General features: G+C 42.6%; 1 protein-coding gene across 1 annotated transcript in view; it reads left to right on the top strand.

Annotated features, from left to right (window-relative positions):
* LOC308281247 (alpha-1,6-mannosylglycoprotein 6-beta-N-acetylglucosaminyltransferase B-like) overlaps nt 1-24,886 on the top strand; it is a gene marked incomplete at both ends in the record, with an annotated part of 176,366 nt that overhangs the window by 132,626 nt on the left and 18,854 nt on the right. The window contains 2 exon segments of the mRNA XM_080721381.1: nt 13,923-14,054; nt 23,960-24,093. Of these exon segments, the coding sequence (XP_080577507.1) occupies nt 13,923-14,054; nt 23,960-24,093 (266 nt within the window).

The raw sequence follows: 24,886 nt of genomic DNA, 5'->3' as shown, positions 1-24,886 counted from the left end.
TAGCCGATTCAACGATTCCAAAAGTCATACGATTGGAAGTTATTGCTACATGCGGCTACGTATGCGTCTTGCTGTTGCTGCTGTTTATTAGGCAACAGCTAGGGTCCAGGGAGTGCACAGAATTTTAGAGAGGCATGGGCTGACATTTCTAAAAGGGCATTTTCATACGGATAAAAGTTAAGGGCTCAAGCCCCTTTTGCTGTATGTGCGCACGTGCCTGGCGACCAGCGCATCACATTACAGACTTATCATTTCAATCCGTTTCTTTGCAAAAACACATTTCTTTTAGAAAACATTTGTATTCTTGTTTCTCCCTAGGGCTGACCTTCGATTGAATTTTTTGCAATCGAAGCTCGTTCGACGAAATCGAGCGAACTTCGAAGCTTCGATGACGGCGACCGGGGGGGGGTCGGGAGCAACAGTTTATCGGTTACATAATTGATAACCGTTAAGGAAATGTGTTTAAAAATGCGCGATTTACCCAATTTTAAAAGGGAAAACACACCAGTTTTTTCCTCATAATAAAGCTCCCTATTTTCATTCAATACAACAATACAATGAGGAAGAAGAAGAATAGGCTATGATACGAATGTTTTCAAGTGTTTTTGCAGTACAGTAGGATTGACATAATCACATCACGTCTGTAATGTAACACATCGCGGCTGCAACAGCAAACACTGCAGCGCGACTCAAGAGCCCTATATAACAAACAGATTAACTCCCAAGTCCCAAGGTGTAGACTACTGTACACGCAAATGTAATAGTAGATTTTATAGTAAATAATTGCACTGCAGTGTGTCTGATATAACGTTCCACACTCATCAACCGAAAGCTGACGGTCAGGCTCAGACAACTCTATGCGGGCGCGACTAGTGAGCTTGCAGATCCTATATAAACTTGTCATCATCAACACCACGACAACGTAACCCTAGCAAGTTGGTTTTAAGCTCCTTTTTCCTCTTTAAAACGGGATCGACGCTGACGGGGTCCGTTTTGTAAAATCCAATTTTCGCTGTTTGTTTCCTTGCGTTGAGTTGTGTGTCGAGTCAGCGTGTGGAGGACAGCAACCGCATGCATGAATGTTACACCGACATTGGTTTGGTAAAGAAATGTGTGACTGCATCGCATAGTTAACTTGCATTGGGTGATGTTACTCAGACATTGGTGTCACATAATGTGACAGCGCGCTATCTTTTCTTTTCTTCATCGGCGACCATTCTGATGGCTTCATGCATGCTCTTGTTGTTGTTGGCTTGTTATTAATGTTAACACGTGTGTGAGAAGGGGGCGACGCTATCACGCTAGAGTGGAGCGAGGCGCAGAAAAAATCTCCATTTGGCCATCCCTAGACATATAGCCTACAGTAAGTTAGAATATTATGAAATATCCTACATGAGAAAGAACACCAACACTAACTTCAACACACCAATCCACCAGATTTTAAATTGACTGTGTGTCGATTCTTGTTTATAGCTTTTTTTGTGACCAAATTTGTATTATTCATTTTCCATTTTCCATCGAGAGCAGCCCCCTTTACACAACAACTTTGGGGCAGTAGGACAGAGTATTCATTTCGAGTATATGCAGGTTACAGATGTTGAGAAAAAAAACACAAAAACAAGAAAATCCACAGATCACTCGCCTACTCGACCTGTCACTTTTATCTCTTGCTTGTGTGTGTGTGCAGGGCGTGTATCAAAAAAGCGTCCCGCTACGGGCAGTGGAGACCCTCTCGTTCCGCTTGCCTCTGATTGGCCAAAGCCTGTTGCCTTGTCAACAACTAGTTTAAAGATGGCGGCACCCGGGTGGGGATGCTGTCATTGCGACCGTCAGGTCGCAGTTACTGCCAAAACCTCCACCGGCTGTCTGTCAGTCAGTCAGTCTGTCCGTCATGTCACACTTTTCCCCAACTCATATCTCCGCCACCGTTGCCCCAATACATGCCAAACTTTGCACATACACTCCTTGCCTGCCAATCCACAACCTCCACCCCTCCAGGGACCCCCGGAGCTCCAGGGACCCCCAGGGACCCCCCAAAAAGTGCACAAATGACCAAATGCCGTAACTCGGGCCAGGAGCGACCGGGAGAGCCGGGGCCGGTACCCACGCGTCCGCCTCGGCGGCGCCAAAAGAGCCATCAACATGAATCTGTCCCATATAGCGCCACCATCAGGCCCAACACATTTTTGGACACTGCTCCTACAGATTTTGCCCTAAAATCACGCAAATCGGTACACAGTATGTCTACACTCATGTCATCAACATGGATCTGTCCCATATAGCGCCACCATCAGGCCGATTTTTTCAAACACATTTTTGGACACTGCTCCTACAGATTTTGCCCTAAAATCACGCAAATCTGTACACAGTATGTCTACACTCATGTCATCAACATAGATCTGTCCCATATAGCGCCACCATCTGGCCGATTTTTTAAAACACATTTTTGGACACTGCTCTTACACATTTTGCCCTAGAATCACACTGCGTTTATCTCCCGATTAGGGAGTCTTAATGGTCTCTGTCAGGCGCGTAGCGCGTTACTTTAACAATAAAACCCGACGCGTTATAAGTTATCTTGAGTATGACAGTAGTTCGGGTTTTAATGTTAAAGTAAAGGCGAATTCGAATAAGCTTTATGGAAATGCAACTAGTGAGTATGAATGTTAATTCACATTTTATGGTTCCCTTTGTTTCCTACAGCCCATGTTTTACAAATGTATTACATTTTTGGCTGTTGTAAATAAACAGTTATGTGTCTGCATTTTCTAGTAGTGAACAAAAAAAGACAGTATCATTTTATCTTTTCAAAACGTGTGTTGTGAGCTGTTTTCACTAATTCTAATTCCTCTTTTGTACCATGCCAACCCATTAAAAAACACCCAGCATAGAAGATAAATAAAATGAGAGGCCTTTCACAGTGTCAAGTCTATTTTGAGCACAGCACAAAGTGTCAAGTGCAGGCTTTAACAGTAGCCTACAAAGTTTCTTTGGTTCCTTCCTTCATTTGGTTCCTTCATGACACAACTAAATAAGACATTACAATGCATTGACATCATCGTCTATGTAAGGCTTATGGTGGCAAGAAATAAAAACACAAGATACCTTGTTTCACAGATTTTAATTGTGCTTTGATCTTTTCTACAGCAAGTGTGAGTGCATCAATAGATTGCCATTTTGCCCCATTTGCTCTTGCTATTGATGCCTCTAACCCTAGAACATTCAGAAAAGATAGTTTCCATTTTTTGACCGAAATGGAATGTGGAGGTTTCCACCTAGACACAAGGAGTTTCTTTGCAGCTGTTATTCCAGCAAAGAAAACCTTTTTTGTGTGACTGGTATGGAGAGTGTGGAGTCATCATTTAGCAACATGATCTGGGGTAAGCATAATATAAGATAAGATAAGCTAAGATAAGCCTTTGATTAGGTGGGCGGGGGTTATAGCAGCACCAACAGCAGAGGCAGAGGTGAAGAGTGAAGAGTATAGAGTCAAGAATCAATACAAGATTAATACAATTCAATAAAATATTGAGCTGCTGGCCCTAGGCCTAGACATCTGCACTGGATCTCTGAAAGAGTGAATGTATATGCATTGGATCTCTGAAAGAGTGAATGTATATGCATTGGATCTCTGAAAGAGTGAACGTATTCATCTGCATCGCAGTCTTGGAAGACGATGGATTTCTCGTGCCTGGGAGTTGGGGTTTTTAGCGCAGCCTCTGCTGTGGCTCAGAAGACTAATGTGTGAGAGGCAGACTCGGCCACAGATGTGGTTGTACGGTTGCTGCTTTCTCTTTGTCCTCTTTTGCTTCACAGTGTTGAGCCAGGCTGCTTTCATACATGAGCAGGCCGCTGCAGAGTGCCTGCTGCCATTGAAATCCTGAGGTCATCTTCCCCGGTGGCAGGGCTGATGTTACAGCTCCTGAGGTCTTGCTTACAGACATCCTCATAGTGTAGCTGGGGGGCAGCCGGTCTGTCTCTTGCCAGATAGTTCTGCATAGATGTTGTCCTTTGGGATTGGTCCTTCATCCATCCGTCGGACATGGCCCAACTAGCGGAGACGCTGCTGCCTCAGTAGAGAGTACATACTGGGAAGCCATGTGCTCTCTCAAGGACTGCTGTGTGGGTGATCATATCCCTCCAGGCACATAATACAACGCTGTACTATGTGCAATGAATATATGAATGAATATACAGTAGATCTGTCACTAGACTTCTATCGGCAGTGAATATATGAATGAATCAGTATACGGTTGTTATCAACACTGAGGATGAATGTAGACTCTGAACAATTAATATAGATACATGTACACTACAGACATGACATAAAGTCTACTGGAACGGCCCAAGACTCTGCCTAGCCCGAACAATTACCCATACTTTTAGGCCCGAAAACACGAAAAGGTGTCAGTATGAGCTCAATGTCATCAAAGTCACGCATCCAGCAAGCTATGAACTGAGATAATGGCCAAAACATGTTGAAAACAGAGGGGCATGGTGGCGCAGTCGGTAGCGCTGTCGCCCTCTTCTTTTTCTTTTTTTTTGAAATGCAATTGTGAACATTAGTCAAGTAAGTAATAATGTATCCACTATCCATTGACCAATCATAGGGATCACAGCTAGAAGGTCCCAGGTTGCATATACCCTAGGTGGGGTTGGCGAAAGGGTATTTCTGTTTGGAGTTGCATGTTTTCCACGGGTTGTAAGGCTGCATTGGTCATGCTTCACTTGACACAATTTCCCAGAATTGCGTCTTTCCAGTTATAATGTTATTTTACTTTTCAAATAAACTAAAATCAGAGCAACTGGCCTGTAGCAGCAGGCACCATGTGATTGTGTCTGGGACTGCTGCCATCCAGTGACTGTGTGTGAGTGTGTTTTTCTCTCTCTCTCTCTCTCTCTCTCTCTCTCTCTCTCTCTCTCTCTCTCTCTTTCTCTCTCTCTCTCTCTCTCTCTCTCTCTCTCTCTCTCTCTGTGTGTGTGTGTGTGTGTGTGTGTGTGTGTGTGTGTGTGTGTGTGTGTGTGTGTGTGTGTGTGTGTGTGTGTGTGTGTGTGTGTGTGTACGTGTACGTGTACGTGTACGTGTTTGTGTACGTGTGCATGTGTGCGTGCTTGTGTATGTGTGCGTGCATCCAGCTTTTCTACCACCATGGTACATTACAAAATCATAACAGGTAATTCTTTAGCTTATCAACAATTTCAATTAAGTCAATTAATGAATGGATGGCATCCAACCCTCCACTGAAGCGTCACAAATATTTACCTTGCCGTACATTGTTATATTGGTGAGTCAGAAAGTTGTGACTCTGTTGAGTTTGGTAAAAAATAAATACATAAATAAATAAACATTTAATGATCGAGAAAGTAGAGAGAAACAAACTAAAGCTCTAATGTTCACTCTAGTTCACTATGTTATGCCTGAATGGCTGCCAAGAAAAGACGACAGGAGCAGAAGAAAGGGGGGAATGAGCTAGCCAGATGGTGAAGGACCTTATTTCGTTCTTTGGTTCTTGCTTCTGCACAACACAATACTCCTGATGAATACAACTTGGTTGCTGATTGAGTGAGAATAAGTAAAACCATAATTGCATTTTGGCATTTATTTATTTTACAATGGCCTTTGCATTTTATTTTATTCCTTTTATTCTTTATTTATTTTTAAATGTCTTCTTATGCCATTGATTGCCTTTTTATGCCTTGTGGAAAGCACTCTGAATTGCCTTTTGGCTTTGTGTAAGAAATGTGCTGTACAAATAAACGTTCTTTCTCTATTTCTTTATTTCTTTCGACCTCCCTGTGAGTCCATGTGAATGAGTGTGGCCATTAGGGAGGCTGAGCCGACGCAGTGAGCCTTCCTGCAATTATCTAAACGCTCTATCGCTAGCCTCCAACTTCCCCCAAGACAGTCTAGCATGACAGAGAGACAGACCGGAGACTGATAGGCATCTGCAGGCAAACAAATGGTCTGATTGGGTTTTCGTGTTGTGTAATGAAGAAAGGATTTGGCATTCAGTATGTTACTATACTTGTATAGTTATCTTTTTTCTGCATGGGCACACTTTTCATGTCCCAAGAATCCATGGGCACACCAACATAATACGGGGGTGTAAATACCGTCACTGTCGGAAAGAAAGCTTGTGTCTCCAAGTTTCAAATTTGTACGCTTCTTCGCAAAGTAAAGCCCTGCATCATTATACAAGGCTGTCGCACAACAGTAGTGAAAGCAGCAGCTCTACAAGCACACAACGCCTCGCGGTGCGAGGCGTTGTGTGCTTGTAGATTGGCTGTTTTCACTAGTTTAAATCATTTTTTAAATGATAAATACAATACTGGCTTTCAAGCATTTTCAAGGGGCACACTTGACCCTTCTCAGGGGCACACCAAAGGTCCCCAGGCACAGTGGTTGAGAAACACTGCAGTACATGATTGATAATTATAATTAACAGATTGTGCTGTCTCATTCTAGAGCTATTTCTTGGAAATAGCTTCTGGTGCTCTCTTGCTATCCAATTATATTTCAGCGTCATGGCATAAACAATGGGCAATATGGAATAAAACAAGACTCCCTGCGTGAAGATATTTATGTCATGAATGCTTTTATTTTGTGAGGGTTTCCTACAGTTGTGGGGACTTTAACTATTATAGAACACACACACACACACACACACACACACACACACACACATGCACACGCACACGCGCACGCACACACACACACACACACACACACACACACACACACACACGCACACTGGAATTTGTTCAGTTAATTGAAGCGGTTAGATGTGTCCTACATGTAGCTGTGGTTCCACTGGGACACAGACTGACAGTAGCCCTGCAGCAGCCGCATCACTACCAGTTATACAGGTTTAATATAATCAGCCATTGAAGCCATGCTTCCATGCATTCTTTTAACTATGTTTACCTTCCCTCTAGCCATTTCTATTCCTCATAATTTTCCCGCAGGTGAAATCATTTCGTGCTCTGTAGCTTTAAATGGACTGTATTGTAAAGATACATTTTAGGCATATTAGCTTAAAGGGGGAGATGACATTGCTCAGCTACCAGTGTGTCCAGTGCACTTATTATATATTGATAGATTTGTGGATCAAAGTGTCACTGTTTCCCCTTTCAAGAATATCCATATATCACTATATGACAAAAGCTGAAATGTACGTGCCAGACATGTCACTACGGTCAGGTATACTACTGTCTGTCTGTGCATCATCTGTATCATGCTTTGCTATGATTTCTCAAATGATTTTAATTCATGACGTGAATGTATCGATATTTGTAAGCCTTGCAGTCAATCATGTACGTATATAAATTATTTCAGTGGCGACATCTTATGGCTGTCATGCTTGCTGTTACAGCAAGATTGCAGAAGCAATCTGCAATCTTTCTGTAAATTCAATGCACGCCACATGAAGCCTGGAAGTTAGGCGTGCCTGAATGTGTCATGAAATGCACAGTTGACAATTACTTCTAAAAATAAGTGTGAGATTGCTGAAGAAATCAAACCCAGTTTGAAGTGAGCGGTGCATTTGGGCAGTTCGTTTCATTAAGCTATCGTTTCATTAAGCGTTTCATTAAGCAGGGTATATTAAGCTATATAGTGGGGTGCCTGGACACTCGGTCATTTTAAATTTGTGTTAAAGTTTATTTTTCACTTCCAATTTGTAGATTATGGTCTATAGAACAATTTTGGTTCGAGTGTCAAGACAGTAGATTGAAGAAAAATATATATTTTGCCCTATTTCCAAAATGACCAAAATCGGAATTGTGTTTTTTGAACAATGTCTTAGTTTTCCCCACAATTGCTGTGTAATATATATTTTTTATTGCTATATCAAGTCACTACTGTGTGGGGAATCAATTGGAGTCAAATATTTGTTTTGAATATTATGGTATTATATGATATTTCACACAATGAGACAATAACATGGTTATTACACTCATACACAACAATACAGTTACACTTTTTTTCCCTGTACCACAATATAGCGCCACTGGCTTTAACAACTACTAGAACAATATTTTAACAAAGAAAAAATAAATCTAACACATATACAGTCTGCTCTGGTCTAGCTAGTTCTCAGAAGTACATTTGCACAAACGTGTGCATTTCAACTTTTCTTTCATGCAACTGCACCGAGTGCAGGTTGGCATACAAGCACTAATCCCATAATCAGTGGGACTGTGGACGGTCATCATGGACCTGAATGAATGAATGACATAGTACTACAATACATATTCATGCAGATACATAGTTATGTGCTGTCGCCCAGGCGCTTGCTTGGAAGACACTTCTGTTCAGATGTTGTTCCAAAGCATCAGTTGGGGGGGAATCCTTTCGACGTCCCTAGTTTTATGTGAGAATTGTGTCATTCGAACATGATCAACATCATTGCCCACTTATTGGGGATGGCACTTTGCGCATCACCTTGTAGCAGGATCGCTTAGCCTGCCATGGATTTGAATGACGATGTGCTGTCTGAGCCAGTGAATGCATGGAAGAGAGCCATGCCCTTGCATGTTGTCATGCCCAGGTTTGTGGCGATGGTATTCAAGGAGATAATTTTGCACTCCTGCATCTTTCTTGAGTACATCCACTTATGTTAGTGTGGGACGTCCTCGTTACCGGTGCCCATGTGTTGGTTCCCACAGCACCAGTTTGCTGGCTGCCAGCTCCTGGTGTCTTTGTCAGTGTCCTGCAAGTCTCATTCTCCTGGCTGCTATTTTATCGCTCACCCTTAATATTCCAGCATACAGATTCTTATTGCTGACATGTGAACTCTTGCTGATGTTGAGCACTACACGTTAACATTCTGGTGTAGCACCCGTCTAGAGACTTCTGCAGAGCGAGGTCCAGCATTCACTGCCATATAGGAGAACAGACTCTACCGTCGCATAGAAGAAGCTGAGTTTGGTTTGTCGGGGAAGTTGGAGTTCCATACACTAGCCATGCCATTAAGGGCCCTCCATGCAAGATCCTGCTCTTGTCCACTGCCTTCCTGAGCGCATACTCCAGGACTATGACAAAGAGAAAGGGGGCTAGGGTGTCTCCTTGCAGTACCCCAGCCAGGATGTCAAACTCCTCACTGTTGCCATCTGGGGTCACCACCTTAATAATAATAATAATAATAGCTGAAATTTATATAGCGCTTTTCTAAGTACTCAAAGTCGCTTTACAAGAGTGTGTGGGTGCGCCTTGGCCCGTGTTCCTGCATACATGGTCTCTATTGTGCCTCTGTGTATTGAGTCAAAAGCACAATACAGCCATAAGGTTGTTCTTCTTCACCTCCTCGATTAGTCTACTCAAGGCCAAGATCTGGGCTACTGTGGTTCTCTCCTCTCGAAAGCCGTTTTGGTTTTCCCTCAGGTGAGGGTCGATGGCATGCCGAATCCGGTTTAGTATCAGCTGTGGAAATCTGGATCTCCTTCAAAGCTGTAAAGACTACTAGAATGATCTCCTTGAATACCATCGACACAAACCTGGGCATTACAACATTCAAGGGCATGGCTCTCTTCCATGCATTCACTGGCTCAGACAACACATTGTCATTCAAATTCAAGGGTAAGCGATCCTGCTGCAAGGTGATGTGCAAAGTGCCATCCCTCATGGAGGAATCTGTAACCCTCGCCGACACTCCAACATAAGCATCTCCAAGGCTGAAAAAAGTGGCGACAAACTTTGTCTGTAAGCTGTACCCTGACCCTGATGACTCAAACGAGGGCAATGATGTTGATCATCTTCGAATGACACAATTCCCACAGAAAACTAGGGATGTGGAAAGAATTCCACCCCAACTGATGCTTTAGATCAACATCTGAACAATCTTCCAAGCAAGTGCCTGGGCAACAGCACATATGTATGTACCGGTATCTGCATATATGTGTAGTACTCTGTCAATCAAAACCTCCACCGGCTGTCAGTCTGTCTGTCAGTCACACGTCACACTTTTGCCCTACTCATATCTCCGCCACCGTTGCCCTGATCCATGCCAAACTTTACACACACACTCCTTGGTTGCAAAACCACAACCTCATTTCTCACATGGCCCTCTGCTAGCACCACCATGAGGCTGATTCTTGCTAAACACATTTTTGTACACTGCTCCTACAGATTTTGCCCTAAAATCACACAAAGCGGTACACAGTATCGTCATGTCATCAACATAGATCAGTCCCATTTCCCATATTCCCTCCTGATTGGCTACCTTTGCCTTCTAAAGTTTGTGTATGCGACATGACGTCGCTTATCTCCCGATTAGGGAGTCTAACTGGTCCATGATGCCCGTCCATAGTCCCACTGATTATGGGATTAGTGGTCCCATTTGGACCACTCTGCCCCTTGCCAAGGATATATTAAAGTGTGAAGTGTACTTGTAAAAGTGCTTGTATGCCAACCTGCAGTTACATGAAGGAAAGGTTGAAATGCACACATCTGTGCAAATATAGGCCTACTTGTGAGAACTGGCTAGACCAGAGCAGACTGTATATAGGTGTTAGATTTATTTTTTCTTTGTTAAAATATTGTTCTAGTAGTTGTTAAAGCCAGTGGCGCTATATTGTGGTACAGGGGAAAAAAAGTGTAACTGTATTGTTGTGTATTAGTGTAATAACCATGTTATTGTCTCATTGTGTGAAATATCATATAATACCATAATATTCAAAACAAATATTTGACTCCAATTGATTCCCTACACAGTATTGACTTGATATAGCAATACAAAATATATATTACACAGCAATTGTGGGGAAAAATAAGACATTGTTCAAAAAACACAATTCCGATTTTGGTCATTTTGGAAATAGGGCAAAATATATATTTTTCTTCAATCTACTGTCTTGACACTCGAACCAAAATTGTTCTATAGACCATAATCTACAAATTGGAAGTGAAAAATAAACTTTAACACCAAAACCAAAACTTACATGTACACGGAACCCCACTAAATACCCTGTGTTTGAGAAGAAGGTGTGTGTGTGTGTGTGTGTGTGCGTGTGCGTGTGCGTGTGCGTGCGCGCACGTGTGTGTGGCCACATGCATGCGTGTCGCACGCACGCATGTCTTGGCCGCATGTCTTGGCTGCTCAACAGTGCAGTTACATATGGTCACCCAGGCCTGCCACTTGGTCACCCAGCTTTATTGCAGCGTATGAGTATACTCATACAAAGAAACATACTTGCTGTATACTACATACAGTACATAGTTATACACACTCAGTCAAGCTTGGGAGCGCTTGCACCGCTCAAAAAAAAAAGAAACACTTACAATTAACCTGACTCAAGAACAGAAAAAAACACTCTTCCAATTTGTTTTACTACAGCGTCTTCTGCAGAACAGGGAATATCCTTCTTGCCGAAACTACTGTTTATTGATGTTTCAAAGCTCCGTTTGCACTCTCCTCTCCTTTTGATATATCTGCTGACTGACAAACGTACCTCTGCACCTCTGAGAGCTCTGAGTCATCTGTGCCAACGTAGAGGGACTTGATAGTGGACAAAAAGACTAATGAGGTGTGCTTCCCTCCTGACAAAGCCCATGCAGCACAATAGCCATGCTAAGGTCAGAATGACAGGTGCTGCACACCATTGTTTGCTTGTTTTCCATCTTTTTAATTTACAAAACACACACACACACACACACACACACACGCACACACACACACACACACACACACACACACACACACACACACACACACACACACACACACACACACACACACACACACACACACGCGCACACACACACACACACACACTGTAATTAAATGGGGGTGGGGGATAGATTGAAAAGAGGAATACAGGTGGGTTTGTGTGGCAGTGGAGTACAGCAACACAATATATGGTTATATATGGTTTACTCCAATTATTATTGCAGATATGGATGGATATTTATGTGAAACTGTTCAATTGCAGACACTTTTCTGATTAAGTAACGGTAGGAACCAATCCGTGGACATGTTGCAGAAAATGTACATGATGTTAGTATGTTGCAGGGACTGGACATGATGTTAGCATGTCGCAGGAACTGGACATGATGTTAGCATGTCGCAGGGACTGGACATGATGTTAGCATGATGTTGCAGGGACTGGACATGATGTTAGCATGTCGCAGGGACTGGACATGATGTTAGCATGTCGCAGGGACTGGACCAAGCCCCCAGAACCCAGGGCTAGATTTGAAGCAACGGCTACGTGCTAGCATGAAGCTAATCCAGGTGCATTCTGGGGGTTTGGCCCCACTACTCCTGTGAGCGGAGAGCAGCGTGACGTCATTTGTGGTCTCGAATAGTGGCCAATTTCCCCCAGAATGCACCTGGATTAGCTACATGCTAGCACGTAGCCGTTGCTTCGAAACGCCACTGAGCACTTGCATTGAAATGATAGTGGGGGCGGGGCTCGTCCGCTCTCTATTTTATATATACTCTATGGACTGGACATGATGTTAGCATGTCGCAGGGACTGGACATGATGTTAGCATGTCGCAGGGACTGGACATGATGTTAGCATGTCGCAGGGACTGGACATGATGTTAGCATGTTGCAGGGACTGGACATGATGTTAGCATGTCGCAGGGACTGGACATGATGTTAGCATGTTGCAGGGACTGGACATGATGTTAGCATGTCGCAGGGACTTCAAACTCTTGATGCTGAGCACCAAGCAGGGAGGCATTGGGTACCACTTTTATATTCTTTGGTGCGAGTCGGCCGGGGATTGAACCTCGACCTCCCAGTCTAAGGGCAGACACTAACCACCAAGGCCAGTGAGCTTTATTATACTAATAAACATAGTAGATCTGCTATTTTCAAACATTTTGTACTTTTACTTTTGGTGCTTTAAGTATAGGCCTATTATGATGCCCATACTTTGGTACTTCTACTCAAATTTTGAATTCCAGACATTTACTTGTAACAGAGTATTTCTACATTGCAGTACTGATACTTTTACTTAAGTAAAACATTTGAGTACTTTTTCCCACCACTGGTGGTTTGTGGCTCTCAGGATGAATTTCCTTGAGAGTATATTGAATGGACGGTCCCCGGTTATACTGTATGTACTTAAGCCAAAAACACTCCAAAGTAAATGTAACACAGCAAAGTTCACTGTGGTTGTGACTTATAGAACAATTCCATTAACCTTTGGCCTCATCTGGCGCAGGGGGGTCAAAGTAAAAGCCACCCGACCACTCACAGGTCAGATGTCCAATAACAAGTCTGTCGGCACGGTAACCGAAGGTCTTTAGTCAATCAATGGGAGAGAAACTGAGCCAAACAGGGATGTGAAAGTGGATGAAGTACAATTACACCTCTGGGTGCAATGAAGGTTGTGCAGTTTGTTTGTTTGTGCGTGCGTGCGTGCGTGGGTGCGTGCGTGCGTACTGCGTACGTGTGCATGCAATCACGCAATGAACCATTACATTTGAAAAGACTGACTATAACTCAAGGTATACTTGATATTGCTGCTACTGACCATTTTCCAATGCATACAGTAGCGTGGTTTAGTTGAGTATCAAGGAAGCCACTTGATTCTGTACATTTCAGTATCATATCATGCTAAATATATGCTATATAAGTTGCTTGAGATTCAACGCACTACAGTAAATATAATTGCATGCCTATTTTTGGTCAAAGTTAAATCATTTCATTTTAATGCATTTTTACAGTAAAGCACATGAGTCCATGGGGAAAAATATGTATATTTCTCTATGGTATTTTGGGGACGCTATACTCGCTTGCCATTATGCCGACTCCGTTCTTTGCACATGGAGGTGCAAATGGTATTTTGTAAAAAGAATAAATAAACGTTAAAATAAAGCAGATCTCTAGGAGATATACCATATACGGTGAATGTATAAAATAGGACTTACGTGTTTCTTTCTAAAGCTAGAATGTATGTGTGTGTTGCAGATTCCTAGGTGTTCCTCCAGGCAGGGGCAGCTGCCCTCTGACGGGTCCTCTGCCCTTTGACCTTATCTACACTGACTACCATGGCCTGCAGCAGATGAAACAACACATGGGGCTGTCGCTCAAGAAACACAAGTGAGTATATGTACAGTATATACATCTATTTATGTTTATTGCGACCGTAGGTCACAGTTTAGTATCAAAACCTCCACCGGACGTCCGTCGGTCGGTCACACGTCACACGTCACACGTCACACCTTTGCCCTGCTCATATCTCCGCATCAGTATGACATCACACCACATGTGTACACAAACCTTTGTGTACGTTGCTGTGGCAACAGTCTGTTGTTGCTGGTCTGTTAGTGTACGTTAGCAACCATGGTTTTACCCTAGCAACCAACTGTTTACCCTAGCAACCAACTGTTTACCATAGCAACCATGTTTTTTTACCCTAGCAACCAACTGTTTACCATAGCAACCATTTTTTTACCCTAGCAACCAACTGTTTACCATAGCAACCATGTTTTTTTTACCTTAGCAACCAACTGTTTACCATAGCAACCATGTTTTTTACCCTACATCCCTCCATATATGGAGATAACCGACGAATCTCACTAAGTCTGACCTCACAAGCCCCATATTTGGACACGAACAACATATAACTCCATATATAGAGACATAGCTGCTGACATCAGTATGACATCACACTGCTGACATCAGTATGACATCACACCGTACACAAATGACCCTTATATAAGACCGGCATTATCTACCGACAGATTGTGGAGATAAGCGACCAACGGTCGCTTATCTCCCGATTAGGGAGTCTTACTGGTATGTACTGTATGTGCCTGTGTGCTTGCGTGCGTCACATACGTGTGACTGTGTGTGGGACGCAACACACACAATGGCAGTGCGCATGCATGTTAACAACTCATTTACTACTGGAATATTTAACCAAACTACTCGAACTATACCACTTATTTTTAATGTGCACAATATGCACCAATAATAAATCCATGCTAACGTGACCAAGTGTTCCACGGCTACAAGCTCACTAGCTAGTGCAGAAATGCTGCAGGACACATGGCAGGATCAGGAAACAGAGAAATGGGTGTTTTCCTGCAAAGTTTAACATGGGACCCAATGCAGATTAGTTTTTTTCATACCCAGTTTGAAACGGTTTTCGGTCAAAGCAAGAATCGCTACTTTTTGAGCAGATAAACGGCAGCGTAATGTTGGATAAAATGAAATAAAATAAAAACTCTGTCATCGGTAGTGAATGAGTTTAACGACATTAACAACGTCTCTTCCAGGTGGGCGGGGTGGTTTGAGTCTTTATGGGTTCATTATGGCCTGGGTTATTTGATGTACATGTCAGTGACCAGCTGTCTGATCATAATTCACTGGGCTTGTTAACACAGTCAAATACTCACTCTCTCTCTCTCTCTCTCTCTCTCTCTCACACACACACACACACACACACACACACACACACACACACACACACACACACACACACACACACACACACACACACACACACACACACACACACTGAACACACACTGAACACACCGCCTGCACTGGTATTACATTAACAAGCTTAAGGCTTGCTGCGTATAAACTGGCTACTGGTACAAATAGCCACTTGTGTTGTAGTGAGATTGACAGTAATGATGTATCTGTGTCTAGTAAACAACACACACAGATGGTGGCGGCCATGCAGGGTCATCACTATATGATGCATTAGGCCCCTTCAATCCCTCAGCTCGGCCGGTAATCACAGAGATGTTTATCCGGTGTGTGATTCAGCGGAGAGAGTGGGTCGGTTCATTGGAACACGGGTTAATGGCTCGGTGGTTGCAGCGTTGCTGTTCTTTTGTTTGTTTCGTGCCTAGAAACTCCATACAAGTTTGTTCAAGGACACACTGTATGGTTCACAAAGCAGAGGAAAGCAGAGAGTGACAGAGACGAAGTGCAGAGAGGGCCTCATGCATACTGTTAGTGTTGACATAAATTCACTGTAGAGACCTAGTTTCAACCATGAGCATAATTGCATTAAAATAGTTACCAAGCCAGGCATTATGAGGATGACAGTAGTCGGTTAGGCATTCTACATACTGTATGTAGCTAAATATTAAACTCTTCCTCCCAATTAATCCACTATGCCACACACACACACACACACACACACACGCACACACACACACACACACACACACACACACACACACACACACACACACACACACACACACACACACACACACACACACACACACACACACACACAAATACTACAACAGTGGGCATAATGGCACAAAGTACATACACATGTCTTTAAACATTTGATGAATATGTGGCCCACTTGACATGCTTTTAAGGTACTGTACTGGCCCCAACTTCACAAATGACTACCTGACAACTTCACAAAATATGCAAGCTAAAACAACATGCAATATCATAGTCATCATGACATGGTTGAAACAGCCAAGAGTACAGACTTGCTGTCCATCACATACAGTGGCAGGACACAGTCTGCTGTGTAGGCCTAGTTGAATTGGGAGAGATTGTGAGAGAAAGAAACAGAGAAGTGCCAGGATGTTTGGAACATACCTGACACCAGATAAAAAGTGCTAATCCATGTATAATTCAAATCTAATTATGACTGAGAGAAACATATTATGGGTGCATGGGATTGAGCACTGGTTCTCAACGTGATGTCTGGGGACCTCCAGGGGTCCTTGAGGGGATTCCAGGGGGCACCCAGCTGTAGTAAATGATTGCGTTAGGAACCAAATGAACCCTTGCAGGTCGGTATGTTGGTCCATTTGGTTCCCTTTGTACACTCTCTGAGTTGAATTAACACTGAGTTGAGTAATATTTGACCAGGAATATCTGTATCTGCAATTGACTCAATTACTTTGTCCACCACTGTACATTAATTTCTATTCTATTCTATTCTATTCTATTCTATTCTACACAGATTTTACAGTGTAGAAGATTGGGGGTCCATGGCCAAATCACAATCAATATGGGGTCCTTGAAATTAAAAAGGTTGAGAATCACAGAACTAATTTAACCTACAATAGAGTAACAAAGTTTGACGTCATTTACACATCCTACCTGGTTCCTGTTTTTTTCCCCGCCCATTCTGAATTCCCATAGACTTTTTTCATATCACGTCAGTGATGTCATTACGTGCGCATCCCGCATCAAAAACTAATTCAAGTCGCCCAGGGACTCATTCATGTCATGGTCCTGGGGTCCCGGGGATGCGCCTCCATTGGAGTCCATGTTAAAATAATTTACCGGGTCGCGGTAAAAGAAAAACATTTTAAAATTCCACAGACACCACCATTGTTTATGGGTGAAAGCATCCTACTTTACCCTACATTAACACAAATAAATTCCACGTAGAACGTCTTAAACAGGCGATAGAAACGTCAATGTTTTGATTCCACCGACGTCCGACGCCATTTTGCGCGCCCGAATTCATTAGGGGCACATGTTTTAGTAGTTTTAGTAGTTCTAAGTTCAAACATTAGCCAAATTGTAAAATAAATATAAGAAATAGGCAAACATTTTGAAAATAGCCGATCTACAAGCTCACAGCGCTCGAAAACATTGTATTGAGGACTCTTTCTGGGACCCATTTGAATGACCACCTGTGGGTCCCAGGACCCATTACATTGAAAACCTAATAACATCACTGTCACGTCATATAAGAACTCTGTTCCAAACATAAACAAATGATCTCAGCGGTTTGACTCATATGGATATGAAGAATCAACTGATGGTGAGAAAACGCTAATGTTACTGTCGCCGAATTAGTTACATTTTTACCAGAAACAGAGCGTATAAAATATTAGTGACTGACTATCATAAACCACAAAGCCACCTCCCCGACAATATCGCGGAGACCGTTTGTTTATTTTTGGACCACAATGCTTATATGAGACGATTTTAAGATGACACAATGTTATTCTATAGAGAAATTACCTCCGCGATCCGGGGGATGAGCGAGGAACGTCATGACTTTGTTACTCTATACCAGGGGTGGGCAACTTTGATGATGGCGAGGGCCACTATATTTCCATCTTCTCTCCAGAGGGCCAAATTGCATATTGCTACGTCCAACTTTATCATTCTAGTATCTCATACAAAAGAAGCAAAAATAGCAGATCTACAAGCTCAAAACGCATCGCGCTGCGATGAATTGGAATCCTGAATTAGTTTTTGTTATTTTTTTTAATTGGAATCATGAAATGTAACATTTTGATTTCATTTCAAACACATTTAGTTATAAACTCATGTTAACTTTATGAACCTAAATACAAATACATTGGACATAAAAAAAAATACATTTTAATACTACTATAATATAGACTGACGGAATTAAAGCGGGTCATGTTTGGAATTGTAACAGCTGAAATCAATAATATATCAGTATTCCGGTATTAACCTGAGGGCCGCATTAAGTCAAGGTGGAGGCCGCATGTGGCCCCCGGGCCGCCAGTTGCCCATGTATGCTCTATACCTAGTAGGGCATTCACCAAATATTCGAATATTCGAATATCAAAGTCACTATTCGACGTTGTTCACCGAAGTCGAAATATTCGCTTATTTTTATTTTTTTATTGTTTTCTCTTTAAAAAATATATAGTTTATAAAGCTTGGCTAGATAGGAAGTCATTAGAATGAGTTGCCAATGCCCCTGGTGGATGAATGTGTAAATGCTGTATACCAGGGGTTCTCAAACCTTTTTAGGCTGCGACCCCCAAAATAAACATACTTGAACTGGGGACCCCCGGGCCCCACCCCGACAAGCACTTGGAATTGTAGGTATTACATTTAATGTGACTCAGTTTCGCAGATAAATATTGTGAAATAGCTGATCTACATGCGTTGCGAGGCGTTGTGAGCATGTAGATCGGCTATTTTCACAATGTTCGCCTCTTGCTTACTTAATTATTTGACAGATTGGCCAGTTTGGCCAGTCCTGTAGAATATTCGACTATTCAAATACTTTGAGGTCGAATAATTCAAATATTAAAAATCACTATTCGTGAATGCCCTAATACCTACATGTAGTATGCCTTATCCCCCCCCCCCACCCCCTCCCTCTCTCTCTCTCTCTCTCTCTCTCTCTCTCTCTCTCTCTCTCTCTGATATTTGCTAAATCTACAAATATATCTGCAACACTCCCTGTATATACCACAGGAACTCGAATGTAAACCCATTAAGGCGCTACAAGCTATCAATAAGGATTCAGTAAAATTTACAACCCAATATATAATATGTTACACACACCATTGATTTGCATCGATCCACCATAAGGCAAGCAAACTCCATTACGTTTTATCTTTCCTCCTAATGATATTTCCTCCCAGCAACCAAGCATTACACAACTGCTTCACCCATTCATCTCAACCCAACAACTCCTTCTTACGCAAACATTCCCAGAGGTATAGAAGGTCAGTGACATGGGTCCCCACCACGTGCGCACACACACGCACACCTGCACGCACACACGCACGCACACACACACACACACACACACACACACAGACCTCTTTCTGTCTGCTTCATCAGGCCAGACCTGACTGGTTGAGCCCTATTAGCTGAAAGGAATCATTAATCAAGTCCAGAGCTCTGGGGAACTTTAGCTTACTTTAATTACTTTTGCTTTATGTTACCCAGAACGCCCACGTTCATTTATTATGCCTGAAGAACACTAGGCTGTCCTCAGTGCGTACGTGCGTGCGCGCAAGCGTTCGTTGTGCATTTTGTTGTGTATTTGTGTGTCCATATGTGTTGGACTGCATAAGATGCTGAAAGCCGATAGGGGATAGCCTTAAATCACACCAGCCCATCTGATAATAGGACTGGCCTATTGATTGGTTCTGCGTGCTAAATTTACTGGCTGCACCGATAGAGGTGGGCGAGGGAAGATATCTCGAAGAATAGACATGCACAAAAATACCACGTTACTAAGACACAAGTGTAGCAGGAGCACTGTTGCGCAACACCTAAAGAGTTGGTGCTGTGCGGGTTTGTTGGATAGTAAGCAGTAAGCACAGACATGCGGTGCTAATTAAGAGTTCATTTCATTGAGCGCCCGCTGGCTAATCACAGCGCGTCCTGCGTAGCTTGGCCTATGGGACCCTGAGCGTACAACAAACTGTGAGCCGTTTGTGCCAAGATGTAGGCCAGATGTAGGCCATGCTTCACAGCACGGACATTTTTGGGGAACCGGACAAAGCCAGATGTTGGAGCTTAGCTCCTTCCAGGAGCACCGCTCAAAAATATGATATAAGTTGCCAGAAGCTTCTTGAGTCAGGTAAAGCACAATGTGACACTTTAAGAAAAATATTGTACAATAAGGCTCAGGTTACTTAAACATTGCAGGGTCAAAGGGAAATGTTATTTCTAGTGTAAAGCTGATTTAATTTAGGTTGAAAGTGATTAACTTAGTTGAAATAAAATAAATGTTGTTTTAGGGTGGATTTTCCCTTTTATAATGTAAAATGGTAAATGGTGCATTTATATAGCGCTTTTATCCAAAGCGCTTTACAGAGATTGTGCATTACATTCACCCATTCACGCACACATTCATACACTGGTGGCGGAGGAAACCATGCAAGGCACCAACCTGCTCACCGGGAGCAATGTGGGGTTCAGAGTCTTGCCCAAGGACCCTTCGACATTAACTCAGGGGGAGCCCGGATTCGAACTGGGAACCCTTTGGGAACCCTTCGTGCTCTAATAACGGTTTCTCTACCCCTGAGCCATGCCGCCCCACGTATGTGTGGAAAAGTGTGGGTGATAACCCATGACCCTGCCATCTCCCTCCCAAGAGGACCACTGAGCCCGGCATTGCAGCTATTTAACCCAGATTAGAGCCACACTCTGATGTCCTGATAGATATTCAGCTCAGCACTTTCACGTCTTATCCCCTCTGCTTACAATCTCTCACTGCCCACCCCCTTCCAGACCCGTTATCTTGTGTGTAGGAAAGTGTCTGCTGTTTTGGAGCCAACGGTGAATGCTAGTGTATAGACTGATTGAGGAAGGGATTTGGAGTAGATGGAGGAGAAGAAGAAAATAATCTGAAGTTCAGGAAATAAATCTGTAAAGTGAGATTTGTCCAAAGTGTCCAAATACATTCCAAATATTATCAAATGATCTCACGGCACCCCAGGGTGCCCCGTCACCCACTTTGAAAACCCCTGCTCTAAATAAGAATAAAAATGCTGCTACCGGATGCTCCACCACCTTTCTCCCATAGAATGTAAGTGAACCGGACGCTGCCGCTTCTGACGTGTATGTGTGGCCATGCCCTAAAAATGTTTAGGGTGGCTGGGAGTTGAGGAGCATTAGTTATACGCTTAGGCAGACTGGAATGGCAGGCAAGGAATGATCCTGAGCACAAGGAAAAGACAGTTGGTTTACTGGGATTCAAGAATACTAATCACTAAACTATGGCGGTCTGAAGCATGTCACAACCACTGAAAGTGAAACAAACAACGATCTGATGAAGAGTGGGTGAAGGGCAAGGTTTTATTATGCAGGAGACGTGATAAACTGAGGGATGACAGGTGTGTTAGCTGATGGAGTTGATGAGCTGCTTGAAGGCAGCTGTGCAGGATCCAGGTGAGTGAGCTGTAGGAACAAATACACACGCGCGCAAGCACACACACATACACACACAACACAAACGAAGATACTGATGTATGGTCATGACTATAACAATCAATGTTTAATGTCCTTGCCGCACCAAATAGTCCCTGCCTCAGTAAACACACACACACACACACACACACACACACACACACACACACACACACACACACACACACACACACACACACACACACACACACACTTCCCTCCCCCATAATCCTGTCCTCCTTTCCTCAATGTCCCAAAATTGCAGACAGACAAGGACACTAGGACGCAAGTTCCCTTGTAAGATATATCATTGTCAGTTTATTACTTTGCATCCAGAGTTTGTCATCTGAAGAGAGTCAAACTACATTTTGTGTCACCTTGCCACCAGCCTTCACTGGAATGTTGACAAATGTTTTGATCATGAAACATTGTTAAACTAGATACATTGCAATCATTACAGTGCAAACCTGTGCCATTTTCACCTGAGATATGACAATGTAATTTTGACCTCGCCCTTGTGACCTTGGCCTTTGACCTTATCCCTTTAAGACCTGGAAATATTGTATACTTTAGCTATTGAAAAATAGCAGATATACAAGCTCACAGTGCGGCACCAAGTGCCGCGCTGCGAGATTGTAGATCTGCTATTTTTGAAAAATCTTGAAATTTTTCACAAATCTTTGAATATATATTTTTCAAAGCAAACTTTTGTAACTCAAATCTCTGTAAATCTTGGTGCTGTGCTGTGAGCTTGTATATCTGATATTTTGTAATAGTTAAAGCATAAAATAGTTGTTAAAGTGGTGGTCCATCCTTACTTCAAGGCCTCCAACTGATCATTCCTTCGTGAAGATGAAACTTATTCTCATTGATTGTAATCCTGAGCCTCCATAAAAGAATATTTGTCAAGATTTGACAACATGTTTAGCAAATGGCCGTCTTGGCCGATCTACAAGCACACAATGCATCACGACGATGCGACACGTATGAGCTTGTAGTTCGGCTATTTTCAAATAAGTGAAAGTGTTTTAAACTTCAGCATTTTGCAGGGTAACTGGTAACAAGGACTTGTAGATCAGCTATTTTCAAATTATCAAAATGTATATAGGGTTGAAGTGGTTAATGTATGTTTTGTAACAATAATCAAAACCATACAAAGTAATTAGAAACTAAAGTTTCCAAATAAATAGTAATGGAGTAAAAGTACAATATTTGAATCCGTGATGTAGTGGAGTAGAAGTAAATTTGGAAATTGGAAAATGCTCCAGTAAAGTACAATGACCTCAAAATTGTACTTTAGTACTTACGGTACTTAAATCTATTTAGTTACTTTACACCACTGGAAATGAAGTGTGCGTACTGTAGGCAACAGCCAGTGGCTGATTCTCTTGTAAGCTCTTCATTTCTCTCTCTCTCTCTCTCTCTCTCTCTCTCTCTCTCTCTCTCTCTCTCTCTCTCTCTCTCTCTCTCTCTCTCTCTCAAACGCATGAAGACAAACTAAGACACACACTCACTGAGATGCATAGCTGGTATTTGCCAAGAGAGAGAGAGTCTCTGTTTCACAGACTGGACTCTGAAGTCTTATTCAGTGTTTGTTAATCCTCCTGAGCTCATTGAGTCGCTGGTTTTACTCACACTGGAAAGGACACAGCAAACTGTGCGTGCATGTGTGTTTGTGTGTTTGTGTGTTTGTGTGCGTGCGTGCGTGCGTGCGTGCGTGCGTGCGTGCATGCGAGTTGATACGACTGCTTGTGTGTATTGTGTGCTGTATTCACCAAGAACACACAATCAGAGTTCCGACTGCTATTTCACACTCACAACAACAATCATTCAAAGCTTTGTTTCCTCCCACGTTGAACTTGACAACTTGTGAAAGAAAAATGTGGGGGTTATTTTCAGTCCCCACGTATTACATGATGTTTCTCTATTGTTCAAAGTAAGTCACTTGGGCTCCTGCTTGTTTCTATTGTAGCCTCTTGTTGTAAATGGAAAGCACTGAATGACTCATTGTGCCTGTCTGACACTACTTCTCAGACCGGACAGCCTTCACAATGACGACTTATGTTTAAATGTTGAATGAAACTGGTGAAAAATCGACCAGTGCTGTACAGTATCAATTACACACACCATGAATCCTTGAATTCATGGAGATTTCTTTGTTTTTGTTCCATTCATGAGCCAATGAATTGATTAGTACATTATTATGTTTATCCGTAGTGTTCTCACATTTCATCACTTTTTATTTAAATTTCCCATTCGTTGTGTGTTCAGCGTTAAGACTGTTTCTTGACACTGGCAACAAATGCTACAGCGAAGGAATAGAAGTATCACTGAATATTGAATGTTCCACCTGTCTTGCTTAGGTGTCATATCCGGGTGATTGACACGTTTGGAACGGAGCCGGCGTACAACCATGAGGAGTATGCTACGCTGCACGGCTACAGGACCAACTGGGGCTACTGGAACCTCAATGCAAGGCAGTACATGACCATGTTCCGTAAGTCTAAATAGAACAAAGGTTTTTAACCCTTTTCATATCACGGTCCTATTATTTATTCTGCATTTGAGCCACGGACCACCATGAGATTTAGCCTCTCAGAACGAAAACATAGAATATTTTGTTGTTTGTTAGGATTTTGTCCCCATTTCCATGCTGTAGGGTTAGGGTTAGGGTTGATGTTGGTACCATAGGTCAGTGGTTCTCAACCTTTTCAGGCCCCCAAAATAATTATATTTTAACTGGGGACCCCCACCCTGACGAGCACTAAGAGTTGAGGCAATGCATTTTGTATAACGCGGTTCTATTGTGAAAATAGCAGAGCTGCGCGAGGCGTTGTGAGCATGTAGATCTGCTATTTCGCTTCTAATATTTGACATTTTGGCCAATGTTTAATATGTCATTTTAGAAAGTCCTTACCTTTTCACTCTAAAAAAGTACAGATACCCTCTATACACTTAAACCTTACAATATATTGGTTTGTTTACTGTTGAGTGAGAAAACAATGTTGCACATTAAGTTAATTATCTGGGGACCCCCCAAAATAATTTGGGGACCCCCCTGGGGGTCCCGACCCACAGGTTGAGAACCACTGCCATAGGTGAGATACCCTAACAGTTCTTCTACAGTACATTCTGTCATTCTGTAGAGTAGACTTCTTATAAATTAAGTAATGCAGGTGTTTAACAATAATTTAACTCTTGAGAGAGTAAAATGAAACCAAATGGACCACTCTCAAGGGTCAAAGATCTATAAGGGTCCATTTGGTTACCAACTCTCCGTCATTTAGCTG

Source organism: Nannobrachium achirus (genome assembly GCF_963921795.1).
Source record: "Nannobrachium achirus genome assembly, chromosome: 3".
Taxonomy (NCBI): domain Eukaryota; kingdom Metazoa; phylum Chordata; class Actinopteri; order Myctophiformes; family Myctophidae; genus Nannobrachium; species Nannobrachium achirus.
The sequence above is the reverse complement of the archived record's forward strand: the minus strand, read 5'-3'. Positions and strand labels throughout refer to the sequence as shown.